The sequence below is a fragment of the Tympanuchus pallidicinctus genome, unplaced genomic scaffold, assembly GCF_026119805.1.
Source record: "Tympanuchus pallidicinctus isolate F22 unplaced genomic scaffold, pur_lepc_1.0 scaffold30, whole genome shotgun sequence".
NCBI lineage: Eukaryota > Metazoa > Chordata > Aves > Galliformes > Phasianidae > Tympanuchus > Tympanuchus pallidicinctus.
The window spans coordinates 5,136,081-5,150,463 of record NW_026294748.1 but is presented as its reverse complement, the minus strand read 5'-3'; the positions used below and the strand labels follow the sequence as shown (position 1 = coordinate 5,150,463).

Here is a 14,383-nt window from a genome sequence, read left to right as displayed (position 1 = left end):
AGTTATACCCCAAACCATCAACTGCCTCTTGCAGGGCTGCCCCAACACTGGGGAGCACCTGCACTTCCAGTGGCCACTCCTGGCACTGCAGGGTCTGTTCTGCTCTTTGTTTCTCACCTGTCAGCTGGGAACTCCATCCAGGTTTGCTCCTGAATGCCAAGAATGCATTTCCTTCCCCTTAGTCTCTTGTTGAGCACTCTCTCTCTCCAGGATGTTGTGTTTTGCTTGTCGTCAGCAGCTTTCTCTGGAGAGGCTAAATCCTTCCTTCCCTCCCTGGTGCCTCCTGTCCGTCTGTTAAATAATCTGCCTGCACAGCTCAGCCACAAATGCTCTTGTAGAAAACCGGGCTGAAAGCCCAAGTGTGCCTGCTCATCAGCTAGGAGTAGCAAATCCAGGGCAGTTGTGTGACTGACTGTGGCCCTGCTTCACCTCAAGGCACAGAGGCTGGTCGTGGATGGTGCAGCACAGGAGGGCAGTGAGGTGTTCCAGAGCTGTGGGGATGTGGCACTGAGGGACGTGGGCATGGTGGGGTTGGACTGGGGATCTGAGAGGTGCTTTCCAATCCCATGATCTGGGTGAAAATGAGTCCAAGTTACCAGTAGAATGGATTTACAGTGGAATTTAATGGATTTAAGTAGCAAGACTGCTCTTAGCTGCATTTAAGATGACTTTATTTTGTCTGTTTACTTCGAAGCTCTATGAAATTCAGCCTGTATCTATTCTGGGTAAATGTGTCCACATAGAGATTTAATCCAGTTCATTTATCCAAATTTTATTGTATCTGCTCTGCTCTTCTTCTGCACACTAACAGCTCTCTGGGGAGCAGGGTATCCCAGGGAGTGCACGAGTCTGGTCTGCCTGTTATGGCCATCAGTGGGCTGCATTTACACTGCAATTGCACCAAGACCCACTCCCTGTCTGACCTTGCAGTCAGTGATGGGTTGTAACCGTGCCAGGAACAAAAATAGTCCTTTTGAAGACCACCTTTTGTCCTTAAGACCAAGCAGGGATTCTCATCTCTGCTCTTCTGAGCTGCTATCTTTGCTTGAGTCCTTGCGGAGGCTGGATGAGAACCAATCCCCTTGTCTAGAAAAGCTGGAGGAGGGAAGGAAATAAACCTCATTTGTGTAAGTGTAGGGAAAACACAAGAACACTGTGAGCATTAGTGTCGCTTCTGTATTAATAACTCTCTAATAAGGCCCCAGGTTTTCTCTCCAGTCTAAAAATACCCCTCCAACTTGGCAGCATGCTGTCGCTGTGATAATGAATGTGTAGCAGCGTGTGTGTGCCATAGCTTCTGCCCTTCCCTCCTTGGGCTGACATCAACTCTGCTGTTCTCTGAGCAGAGACAGGAGGATGCAGACTGAGCTATAATGAAGCCCCCTCTGACTCCTCGCTCCCTTCTGTGGGGCTGCAGCCTGGAAATCTGAGTTTCAGTGGAACCAGGTGTATTATGGCACATCACACCTCTTAGCCAGGGAGAGCAGCAGAACACAAAGCAAGAATGGCACCAAAGTTAAAAACAAAAGGCTATTTTAAAAATGATGGAGCTAATGTAGGTTTGCTGAAAATCCAGAAGCCTGTGTGCATCCCTGCTTACAAGGTGATCATGAAGCTTGGAGCAAGGAGGGCTCCCTGCACACATTCTGGTTTATGAATTTGTGTTAAAATGGTTCTTTGGGGTCTGAGCCGGGAGAGGACAGTGGTAGTGCTGCTGTCCAAGCACGTCCTCATGCTGTGAAATCTTCCAGTCTGAGCTGTAACACAATAGCTACGTCCTGGTCTGGGCACTGCTGCTCTCTGAAGCGGGGCTGTGAGCAGTGCCTGTCCTTTGTGGCATGAATGATGGGCACCTTCTGGTCCTTATAGCTTAGCTTGGACCATAGCAGCCAGAAATTACGAATCACATGGGAAGCCCAGGTTGCTTGGTGGCTTTTTCCTTTTTTGCATTCTTTATGTCAGATGAAAAAAGATGTCCGGATCTTCTCCACGTTATTATTTGGATTTCTCTCCATGGCATTTAGTTTAGTCTTATGCTTCCCCTTACCTGTATGGGCAGCCAGAAATAGGTGTGAAGAGCAGGATCTATGGATACCGGTGTTGAGGGGCAGCGACCTTGTGCCCTTGAGTTTAGCTTGCACGTGAAGGGTTGCAGAGGGGCTTCTCATTGATGGTGTCCAACAGGATGCTCCTGGGGGGAGCACGGCCTGGAGGGGGACATTAAACATTGTGTTTCATTTGTTACTTTAATTGCTTTCCATATCACTCAGAGGGAAATCACCTGCTGTGAGGAGCCCTGCTATTTCTGCTTGATTTTCCTCCTTTTTCTCTCCTTCCTCTTCTCTGCTGCTCTCCTGTTCTCCACAGCAGCTCAGTGTTGCAAGGTGTGTGTTGGCCAAGGCTTGGAGTGCTGTTCAAGTGTATTGAATGGGGAATGAGGGCTGAGCACCCAGCTCTGCTGCTGTGTGTCTGCAGATGTGTGTTTCTCCAGGTTATCTGCTGATTTCCCAGTGCAGCTGAGCAGGAGGCTCTCAGCAAACCCCAGCAACACTCTGACAGCTGGATTTGGCCAAGCTTTGACACTCCTGTTGACTTATATTTCAAATTTATTATGTCCTCCCATCCCATGCAGCTGAAAGATTTATTGCTGCCAGAGGAGCCCTAGAAATGTCCTTTTCTTGCAGTTTTACCTTGAAGTTTCAGTAGCGGATTGATAATTCACTGCACGTGCAGGGCACAGTGCACTTCTTTCTCCTAATTGCATTTGGGAGGGCTGTTTGTGACTCTCAATGAGGCAGCCGGGCTCAGCAGCTGCAGCAATGTCAGATGTGACCCGAGCACTTGAGGTCCAAGAAACTTACAAGGCTGCAGAGAAGTGAAGTCAGCCCTGTCCTTGCACATCTCTCTCCTGTGCCTTTTCACAAGGATGCCAGGCTGGCTTGCACTGTACCCTGGGAAATATCCATAATGGATTTCTCTTTGCAGAAAACACTGAGCACTGACATTGTCTTTGAAAGAACAGAGCAGAAAATGTAATTGAACCAGCAAATCATCGAGTGTTTGGTGTCCTGGGTAGAGCAGAAGCCTTCAGAGAAAGGACTCCAGAGTTGTTTGCCAGCATTTGCTGCTGGGTGACGTCCCTGGGCTGAGGGACTTCTGCACAATGTCAGTTCCACAGAGCAATGGTGCTCAGTAATGGGAGCCTTTGCTGCTTGTTTTAGTCCATGCACAAGAGGTATGCACACAGGCAGGTGGGTTACCAGGCACCTAGCAGAAGCTCGTTTGCAGAAGGCAAGAGTGTCAGCTCATTTGTTGATTACAGCTCAGAGAAAAAGTCTCAACAGTTGTTTAAATGGAAAATCTTGTGTGTACACAGCAGGCAATTCACAGCTGTCAAGTGAAGATGTTGCTCGACAGCAAGCAGGCTCCTGCACTGCCCTGGTCCGTGCTGTGTCTGCTGTGCAGCTGGCAGGCCTGGCACACACAGGTAGAGTCACTGGCAGACACTCAGGAGGTGCTCAATAATAAGCCTGGTACCAGAACCAGGGCCGTTCCAATTTGGGGAGGAAAATAGGACAGTGTGGGAGGAAGCTCTTCTGCTCCATCTCTGGTTTCTTGCTTTCAGCTTTTTCTTCTCCTCTTCCTTGTTCTTGAGGAATCAGAGAACAATCAGGGCTTCCATGCTGGTGGTTCTTTGTGGATGAGCTTAAGTTGGGAAATGTTTCACAGGGTTTTAAGGGATAGAGAGAAAAAGAACCTCTTCAAACTGAATTGCTTTGACGCTTCTCTTTCTGAAGCGCTGGTGCAGTTTTGGAGCATGAAAGACCACGTGCAGAAGCAGGGAGGCTGGGCACAATCCCTGTCTGGTACAGCTCCATCCTGCTTCTCTGCCTGGGAAAAGTAATAAGAAAAGTCCCCTTTGTGTTTCTGAGGAGCAATTAGAGGCTCAGCTTCTCAACATTGATTAGCTGCTTAATTACCTCTGAAGATCGTGCCTAATTTCTTGATGCTTGAGCTAAGCTAATGTTTAAAACCTGAAACGGGTTTTGCTGAGTGCAGAGAGCTTCAAAAAGAGCTGTAGATCTCACATCAGCATGCAAGGGTAAATTATGAGACTGGTTTGAAGCCAGGAGGATAAAATCAGTCATCATGGGGCTGCAACCATCTTGGGCAGTATCTGCACAGCCCCATTCTCACCTCTGGTCACCATTTGACCCCTTCTGCCCAAGAAGGACTGATTAATTAGGAGCAGGCTGAAGTCAAAGTACAAGGCACGGTGCCCCTCTGTTGTGTGATGTGTTTCAGGAATAGATGAAGCAGATGTTGAGAGCAGGAGTGTTAATCTAATACACATTAATGAAATTTGGGACAGTTGGTTTATTCAGTTCAAGATGGCAAGCAAAAGCTCATTACTTTAGGGAGCCCCTGGGCAGCTTCATAGCCCCCATAGCCTGAGCACCATGCAGAAGGGAAGCAGGCTGGTGGGATGTGTTTATAGGGTCATGTATGCTCAGCTCAGCCTGTTGTAGCTCAGGAACTGCACTGAAAGCCAGTCCCTGTGGTGAAACTATTGCCAGGTCTGAATTTTGGAGATGTGCAGGCCTTCATCCCAAGCACTGGGTCTGAGTTGCAGCTGTGATACACACAGGAAACCATGATAACTGTAGGGGAAAAGAGACTGATCCTAATTCCTTGCAGCCTTTCCTCTCCTTTATGATGGATCAGGCAATGACAGAGCCTCTTTTCCAGTGATGCTATTTGTGGGCGGATGGAAATAAACAGCTTCCTTCTAATTTGACCAATTTGGGTTTTAAGCTCCTCTCCGTCTGACCTGAAACCTCAAACAGACATGTCTGCTCCCTTCTGTTCCTCACCACTGCTCCATTATTCATCCTCCAGGAGATGAGCTGGAGGAAGGCCGGAACAAGGACGCTTAGGCTGCTCCATCTGAGAGCAGGAGCAGAGCCACGCTCTGGAGAAATGCTGATGTGTGTGCAGGAGCAGAGGTTGCATCTATAATTCAAACCCACAAATTCCGTTGGCCAAGGATGTGAGATTCGGCACACAGGGGCTCAGGGTGTGGTTTGTGAGTGCTGCAGATGGAGCACAAGGCATCTTGCTGTCATCCAAGAGCACACCTGGGCTGGGGCTGCTCAGGGCAATGCTCTGAGCGGAGCTCACTGCACAGCGATGCTGATTGCTGTGCTCATCCTGCAGCATGAGATAGATAATCCTGGGGCAGAAAGGAGATGTCTGTGGGTTTGGGGTTTTGTTAAAGTGCTTTTGTTGCGTTGCTGACTGAGGAGAACACTGTTCCATTTTAAAAAGTTGTCCTTTAACACTGTTTTCTTTTTCCAAGAGCCTTTGGTATGGGGGGAAAATAGGAGAGTGTTCAGAGCTGCCTTTCTCTTGCTGTGTTACAGAAACCAGTGACTGCTCTGTGGTAACTGAGGCACCTTCTGTACCCTATGTGCACTTCAGCAAGCATGAGCTGGAAGGTTGTTGCATTGTGCAGTGTTATCAGCAAACCTCCCCTTTTGTTTGGTGAATCTTGGATGCCCAACATGCTGTCCCATTTGTGTTTGGGGGGCACAGGCTTCATTGTGCACCCACCCACTCCCAGCATCCCAGCTTCTGCTGTAGAAGCTGAGACAGATTGTGCTCCTGTTCCCATCCTTTGAGGCTGGATGAATGGGGAGAAGTGAAACTGAAGGGAGATAAAAGAAACCAAGGGTGCAAAACAAACAAACAAATCCTTAATGTAAGGTGACTGCTATGATGCCCCTCAGAAAGAAAACCAAAAGATTTTGAGATAAGTGAAACCTGTGAAAGGTGATGAGTGGGTGATGATGGAAGGGCAAGGAGAACAGGAGGCGTGTCTGCCACCCTTGGGAGCAAGCCTTGGGCTGTGGATGTGGCTCTGCTGCCTGTCTGAGAACCTGGCCTTGTCTGGCACTTTGTTTTATAGATCTTGTGTTTAAATTTACAACTTGAAGCGCAGCAGGAAGGCATTCCCCTAGAATATAGCTACTGATGAGATTGCCTGTCTTTGAGACTGAGCGCTGATTTGGTGGAGAGGAGGCTTTGGTTTTTGTGTACACCTTTTGTGGACTCACTGTTGTCACTCCCTGGAGCCCCCAAAGCAGCAGCAAGGCCTGGGGGCATGGCTGCATCCTGCAGCAGGTGCTCAGCCTCTGGAGGTGAGGAGATAAGCTGGGAAGGGAGAGCCTCAGGTGGCTCCTTGCATTCTGCCATTGTGTTGGCATTGCTCTGATGACTGCTCGACTTGGTGCTTGTGGCCGGGGCACTTTAGAGCCCTCTAGAATATAGAGGGGCATCTCAGGGGATGGAACAGAGGCACCAAGGGAGGGACTGAGCAGTGATGCTTCTCCAGTCTCAGCTGCTGCTTCTGGATGACTTGTTTGTCGTTGAATTCTTGTACCGGTGCGTCTGATGCTAAGCAAATAGATGGCAGCGTTCCTCTGTGGACGGAGCCCCGGAACAGCTGATGGTTTTCTGAGCAGCAGCAAACTGCTGAGCTCTACAGTTTGTGTGTCTGCCTGGCAGGAGTGCAGGGACCCACAGCACTGCAGGCACAGCACCTGTGCTGCTGCAGCACCGAATGTTCTTCCTTGGGAAAACAAAACCCCAAATCTTTCCCTGGGTGTCAGGAGTTGGGGACCTGAACAGAAATAGCTACAACGAAGCTGAATTCTCGTAAACGGTCTCAAAAGTTGACTTTGAGCGGCAGAAGTGGTTGAACAGTGCCGCCTGGTGGGAAGCACGTGGGGAGAGAAATAGGGAGCTGCTGCTGGAAGCTGATGCAGGCATTGCCGCACACGCAGCCCTCCGATGGGCGTCGGACAGCCCCCAGCTCCCTGCTGGCGGTGATGCTGGCGGCTGCTCCAAGCTGTGCCCTTGCTTGCCTTGCTTTTGTGGCTTGAGGCCAAACCACCAGAGCAACCCTACAGCCCTCCGTGTTGAAGCTGAGTCTTAGGGGACAGGTTTGACTGTGGACCCGATCTTTTTAGCAATTAATGTATAGTGTTGCCACAAATGAAATGAGTTCTTGTGGACTTGAGCAAAGTGATTTGTGTTTGTTCACCTTGTTCTGCTTTTGCTGATCTCGTGTTAGGAGCCAGTGTTAGAACACTGCTGCTGACCTCAGCACACAGTTTTGGGGTGGGGGGGGCTGCCTGTTGACCTTCCCAGGGTCCCTCTATCCCAAGCAGAAGTTAGCACAGCAGTAGCCTCACCATTGTCCCATCATGATAAACCCCAGTCATTACAGGTGCACAGAGAGGACCTGCTGAAAGTCCTCCCAACAACTTTTGCTATTAATTAACAGGAAGCAATATGCCTGCAGTGCCAGAATCCCCCCTGGCCGGGTACAAAGGCCACAGAGCTGCTGCCATCTGTCCATCCCCACCTCCCTGCCCCAATGCCTTCTGTGCTGAGCTATTTCTGCTGCCCTGTCGTGCTGGGTGAGAAGGATGGCAACCTAAAAATGCCCAGGCTGGTTTGTTGTTTGCTGCAGTCTGACTGGGCAGATCAGCAGCAGTTTGGGGTATTGGCACATGAGCACAAAGTCACCTCGTCCTGTGGCTTTAGAGATCCCTGCTGTGGCCATGAAATGGCTTTCCAGGGTTTGTTTTGTTTTTTTACTGTTAATTAACGAGGCAGAGACACAAACACACACGTACACAGGAATAGTTTTTAACCTGGCTTGATTAATGCTGTCAAGTTGTACATCTGAGTGTGAGCTCAGTGGGACTGTTGCTTTTGCTTAATACCACAAGACACCTCAGTCTGGATTGTTGCATTACAGTACAAATAAAAAACAGAAACAAAACCACATCTGCATCATACAAGGTGAGAAGAATATGAGAATTCTAAATATTTACAGAGGAGGGCAGTGGGGAAACCACAAAAAATATTTACATAAAAATACATGAGCTTGTCAGCATATACATTTTACACCAGTTCACAAAAAAAAAAAAGACACTATATAAATTAGAGTGAAGGGAACTCCAAAGGTAACCCAAGACTTTCTGGGACGTTTCTCTCATGCGGCTCAGGGAAAGAAAAACCAAGTCTTCTACAGCAGGAAAATGAACAGCAAAACAACCCTGTCCTCCCCCCACCCCCCGCCACCCCCACAGACTGGATGAGGCAAGACTGCACACAAAGGTATTCTGCTGGATGGTTGCTTACACCAGACCATGCCTTCAATACCGGGTTTCTGTAGCACAAGGTTTGGGGAAAAGTGTTGCATGCCCAAGCCGCTGTAACGAAAGAAACTGAAACAATTTCTCATTCAGATTTCCTACCTTTGCATTGCTTCAGGCAATGCCCTGGCCACTGCTGAATGGAGAGTGCATGTGAGGTTCTGTCCCTTCTGGGGTTAAAGAGGAACAGCGTGTTTTGGGGTTGGTTTTGGTTTTGTGTAGCCATTTATACAATCCTTACCAACCCCTTTGAAATGATGAGCGCAAAATGAGCATCTCTGGAAAGACATAGGCACCAAGTTGTGGGCGTTCTGTCACTTCTGCATATAGATTTCACCTGATAAGCCCCTTCTGAAAATCAGGAAATGACTTTCTAGGGGTCAGGTCCTCATTATTCACAGGTCTCCTGTGGGTCACTCACTGCTCCAAGGTTGAGGTGGAAATTCAGAGCCCTGACTCTTGCATTGCATGAGGGAGAACTCAGCTAAGAACTTAGGAGGTGGAGATTGAAGATGTAGATACTGTGGTATACTTACTTGTGGTAAGTACAGGGGAATTATTTTAGATCACGCTGCTTGTCATCTTGGTCGGGAGTTGAGGTTAGGCAGTAAATTACTTTATCTGAGCAGAACTGGCCTTGCAATGGATTGTTCTTTGTTTGCCTTGCCATCCCCTTGCTCTCTCTCCCATTTCTCTGCTAGGATGCTGAGAACTGCATTACCAACTTACCTTCCTGGGACATCTGGTATAACCTCCTCTCCTTGCTCTGATGCACAACGCCCTGTCTTTCATAGCTGATATGATTTTGGAAAGATATCTTGACTGACTGCGAATCAATTAATGGCCATGGAAAAACTAAGGACCATCAGCTTAACCACAGTGCAAGAGCAGAACTGCATAGTTGGCTATATGGCTTTGTGTTGGGTGAGTGTGGGGATGACTGCTGAATCCTAGCAGTGTTTACCAAAGCTAAAAGAGAAGTGCTGATCTGTAATTGTGCCTGGGGCTGAACCTCGTGTTATTTAGCTGTGGCCCTGCACTGGTGGTAGGCTGTTCTTTGGGAGTGCACAGCCCTGAGTACGTGCTCATGTGGCTGTGCAAGGCTGTGGTGATGCTAGGGGAAGTTTTCTGCTGCGTGCCTTTCTTTCAATAGAGATGTTCTTCTCTTAAGGGAAGTTTGCAGCACCCATCTTGGCGCACAGATGTGCGCTTCTAGGAGCTCGTTTGGAAGGTGCTGAAAGCTTTTGTTCCCAAGGGGATGCTCAGCACCTGGTACAGCGCAGGGAACTGGAGATGGCAGGCTTGGGGGGTAGGAGCACTGTGGGGAACGGTTGTCCAGGGATGGCACTTGGTATCTACAGGGAGATAGTGGCTTTGCACAGGAAAATCCAGAGGCATTTAGAATTGGTGGGAGCTGATTTCAGCCCCCTCGTAGCAGAAGGATAGTCCTGATTAGATAAGGCCAAAATGGAAGTTAGGTGCTGGGGGCAGGAGGGGGGAGTTAAGGCTTTCACAGAGAGAGAGGTTTGACCTCCAGCTCTCATTACCTGAATCCCAAATAGCCCAAACCAAAGCACAGTCCCTTGTTCAGATGGAGACCTCAGCAGCCATGGGAGTCTGTGCTCAGCCCTACAGGACTGCTTCTCATCCTAACAGAACCCAGGGGTGCTCAACCCAGACACCCCAGCTCTTGCACTGAGGGCTGGGGATGGCTCACCTAACACCTTCTTTCTGTGCATCTTTTTGTTATTCCTTAAAAGCAAACATTACAAATAGCGTTTCCCCATGAAGAAACAAACCCTTCTACCTGGTAATTACTGGTAACCTGGCTCACAGTGCTTTTTTTCTTTTTCTGACTTCCAGATTTACTTCTGGAACATGTAACAACTCTTCTAGACAGAACGCTTAAAACATCAGCTTTGCACAACAAAATAGGACCATAAGGTACTGTTACTGAAACAGCCCCAGACAAGGCTACAAGAAGCAAACATTTCAGCTGCAAGAAGCAGATCTTAATGATTCAAAATAGCCATGAAACTTCTGTTAAAAAAACAAAACAAAACCAACACAACTGATGTCAGCTCCCTTTAACTTTCACAGCTGTGTCCCAACTGCAGGACCTCCAGCTTTTTAATACAACATCAGAGATTCGAAATGGGTAGAGAAGTTCTTCAGCCACACAGAACAGGAATTGGTATTTATCAGTGAGCATTTAAAAATTCTAAATCTCAAGTATTGCTTGCAAGTCCTGTCTAACGAAACGGATGTGCATTGTGAGGTGGGGTTGGAGTTGGTGCTGGGAAGTCTGGGAAGCTGCACAGGGTGGGTGCCTGACTTCTCTTACAGTACAGAAAGCTTTTAAATACTTAGGACAGAGATATTGGTGTATTACAGAGTGCACTGGCCTTCTGTCCCTACTTCTAACTGAATACTGGTATCATCTACACTTGTGATACAGGAGGGAATGTTATTTCACAGCGCACAGACAGCACATAACTGCTCCGCATGTGCCATGACTTCACAGGGATCCCTTTGCCAACACAGAGCTGAAAGCTTACAGAAAGCTGTGTCCTGCAGCCTTCAGCTTAAGGTCAATAGGAGCACTTCCCTGATCTAAGAGCTGCAGGATCTGGCCCAGGGCAAAGAGCTGGCTGTGCAGGTAACTCAGCACTTGCACACTCATTCCCAGCTAGTAACTGTGCTCCAATTTACAAGCTGGGCGTAACACTATGGAGATCTTATTCGTTCTGTAGATAGAGGATACTGGCTAGCCACAATATGGATTAAATTGTCTGCACCATAGCTAGCCCAGCAGCATAAAGGGTTGGCATGAAATGGATGTGCTGCTCCCAAGTGTCTGTTGTTTTCTTGTGTTGGCTTTTGGTATGAGAAATGTAAACCTGTGATCTACTCAGCTTCTACAGCAGACCTCTGCTTATGCTAGAGAACCTTCAAAGTAATTTGATTTCAGGTAGGCAGAAGCAACTTCTTAAGCAAGCAATTTAGAAAGTGTGCTGTATTTTGGATTTGCTTCAGAGCCTATTCACTAGGCTGAGGTCAAAATAGGCTCACACCCACTTCAAAGCAGTTGAAGTGGACCCGCTATGCCTAAGCAATAATCATTCAAGGAGAGGCTTGACCTTGGCATTGATCAAGACGAAAGTGTTCAGGAGGTCTCCCCCTGCTCCAGCAGCTTTCCAACTGCTCTTCCTGCATAACCTCAGAGGGGGGGGGGGAAGCAGTTCCTGCACGTCATGGAGAATCTTTCTTGGGAGCTAACAGTGGGAAAGGCAACACATGGGGCTCACAAAAACAGCAGCATGCACAGTCTGTCATGCATGGGATAATGGAGGCATGGTGAGGAAGTGGTAATAACTGCCAATGTTAAATCCAGGAAAGAAAAAACTTCCTTTCCCCTACCCCAGCAGCATCTCTTTCAGCTCTGCCTGTCCTCTCTGGCAATATCTGTGCGCCAACAGCCTGCCCTGTCGTTCCAGTTGTCTCAAATGACATGAAAAAGCTATATCTCTACTACATAAAAACAGTGAGTGGTGGGCTGGGAGGGATGGGGCTGAAGGTGGGTTTGCTTTGCTCATTGGGGCAGGAATTTATTTTATTTTTTTTTTTCCATCGCTGAAAAAATAAAACAGTCCACTGTCCAGCAGAGGCTGTTTAAAACTCTATTATTTCAATTATTTCCATTATTTCTTTTACCTCCGTGTGCTCACTCAACATGGACCTCTGTTTCAGGCCTTTGCAAACACAGCTCTGTGGGAAGGAAGGCCCCCTGGCCGAGGGCCGTGGCGTAAATTCTACTGTGCACATGGGTAAAAGCGGGGGGCACACACCCCCCTTCTCCAGCATAGCCCCCTCTTTGGTGCTGAGGCATGGTATGGTAATCTTCCACGTTATCATACTGGGACATCACAGTCATAGTGCTTTGGCGTTTCCCAAGGGTTTGGTACGGGTAGAAGAGGGCAGAGTCCTTCTCCACGGACTCGCGGTGCTGCACCCTGAGGCTGTGGCTCCGTTCAGGTGAAGGCGGCGGTGCCATGGGGGAGGCTGCGTGCTCCTCTTCCTTGTAGCCATCTCTGGGGTGTTTCTCAATGGATGTGCCGGGCCTGGCTCGGGACCTTTCCAAATCTGGCCTGTCCTCCGCCAGCCTCACTTCCTTGTGGTTTAGTCTTAGGGTGTCCTGGTTTGCCAGGATGTACTTCCTGCCCAAGTGCTGGTAGCCCATGGGCTCGGCGGGCTCGGCGCCTTTCGACCTGTAATCAGGATAAGGGGGTCCGTTTTTGGGTTCGGAAGGCTGCCTGTGGCTCGGCTCCTGCTGCAGGTGTGGCCGGTGGTCGCTGGCACCGCAGGTCGGCTCGTGCAGCTTCCTGCTGCGGATGCTGCTCTGCTTCTGGGGGAGGGACGGCTTCTCCGGCTGCCCGTTCCCGTAGGCGCCGTGGTAGTGGGCTCTGTCCAGCTCTGGCTCAGGGTGCTGCATGTAGTAACGTTCCTCCCCGTCAGGTGTAGCTGCCTTGGCCGGGTACTTCCCCTCCTTCCCTTCCGCCACAGTGAGTAGCCCGCTCTTCCCAGGGTCTGACTTGCTGCGCAAGTGAATGATATCCGGCCCTCCCGGGTCCTCTGGCAGCAGCGGGGTCACGTTGTCATACTGCGACATCAGCGGCCCTTTCACTTTCTGCCGTGTGCGGCTCTCGCGGCGAATAGACTGCATGCGGTACTTCTCCATGTCTTCCAGGTCCCACGACATGTACATGTGCTTGATGTCTGGGGCAGGAGGCACGTCCCTGCTGATGAAGCTGTGCTCCTTGCCTGCCAGGTGGCCGATGAGGCCGCCCCGTGGGTAGGCAGACAGACCGGGATAGCGGTGCAAGCCCTTGCTGTGAAGCCGTGCCTCGTAGGACGCGAAGTCGCGGCTGTGCAGCGGGTGGAAAGGCCTGACCCGCATGGTGCTGTAGGGGTCCAGGTCATAGAAGTTCCCATCGGCAGAGGTGTAATAGGAAGATCCGGAGGAGCTGGAGTAAGGGCTGTAGCGGTAATGCACCCTCCCGTTCTCAAAGTAAGGCTGCAGCTGAGTGACGTGGTAGTCGGAGTGAGGCTGATATGGCTTGTACTGGTAGAGGGGCCGCGGGCAGAACAGTGGCTCATCGTCTGGAGGCACCTCGGTGCGCGAAATGGGGACGGAGCGGATGGCAGAGGCGGCCGGAGTGGGAACGTGCAGCGACTGAACCCTGCGGATGGTGGGGTAGGGTGGAGGGTCCTCGGCGTAGGTGGCGTTCCGCAGACCTGTGGGGCTCACAGACGATGCAAACTCCATCCGGCTGCGAGGTTTGGAGTAGACAGCAGAGCTGCTCCTCCCTTGGTTTGTGTAGGTGTTGTAGCGAGCGCTCGCAGAAGTGGGCGTCTCCGATCGAGGAGGGTAGGCTGGGTGCTGGTCCGGTTTGCTGTGATAGCTCACGTGAGGAGGGACGCTCTCAGGTCGGTACTGGTGGATGGAGGTCGGCTTGTGGTGCAGGTAGACGTCTGGCCCGGAGGGCTCCAGGATGCTCTCGGGTTTGGGGTGCGGCACATACATGGACTGCAGGGAGGCGTGCTTGGGGGGCGGCGGCGGAGCAAGAGGTGGTGGCGGCAGCGGTGGTGGTGGCGGTGCTGGAGGAGGCAGCAGGACTTCCTCTACGGAGGAGGCCAGCATGGAGGAAGCCAGGAAGGCGTGGTAGTTGGAGTTATTGATCGCGTCAGTGTTGTTGGAGTGCATGGCGGCAGCTATTTTGCTCTCCAGTGTTCTCACAGGTGGGACAGGCGGAGTGAAGCCATAGGAGGAGTGAGTAGGGACCGACTCGGAGCGCAGGTGCAGCAGGGGAGCCCTCGTACCCTCACGTGGCTTTTCCAAACGGCTCTGGTGGCTGCTGGGCACAGAGGAGGAGCGGTGGCTGCTGGAAGTGCTTTCTGTGGCAAAACCAGGAGTAGGCTCAGGTGGTTTTTCAGGTGCAGCTGCACCCCAAACCTGTTGGGAAGAGATCTGAAGTTAGAGGCAATTCCCTCACTGGGAATATCTGTCAGTTATTTGGTTTTGAGCACTTCAGAAATGCCATCCGCTGAATCAGTAACCCCAGCAAATACTTCCCCCTTCCCCTCCATCCCCTCAA

At 50.2% G+C, this 14,383-nt stretch overlaps 1 protein-coding gene and 1 long non-coding RNA gene across 8 annotated transcripts in view; one reads left to right on the top strand and one right to left on the bottom strand.

The window, feature by feature from the left end:
- LOC128087537 (uncharacterized) overlaps positions 1-14,383 on the top strand; it is a 29,916-nt gene that overhangs the window by 8,289 nt on the left and 7,244 nt on the right. The gene's annotated exons all lie outside the window — the stretch shown is intronic.
- ARHGAP32 (Rho GTPase activating protein 32) overlaps positions 7,711-14,383 on the bottom strand; it is a 175,606-nt gene continuing 168,933 nt past the window's right edge. For all 7 annotated transcript variants that reach the window (XM_052697070.1, XM_052697076.1, XM_052697071.1 and 4 more), the window contains one exon: positions 7,711-14,241. In XM_052697070.1, the coding sequence (XP_052553030.1) occupies positions 11,953-14,241 (2,289 nt within the window). In that variant the 3' untranslated portion in view covers positions 7,711-11,952. The remainder of the gene's footprint in view (positions 14,242-14,383) is intronic.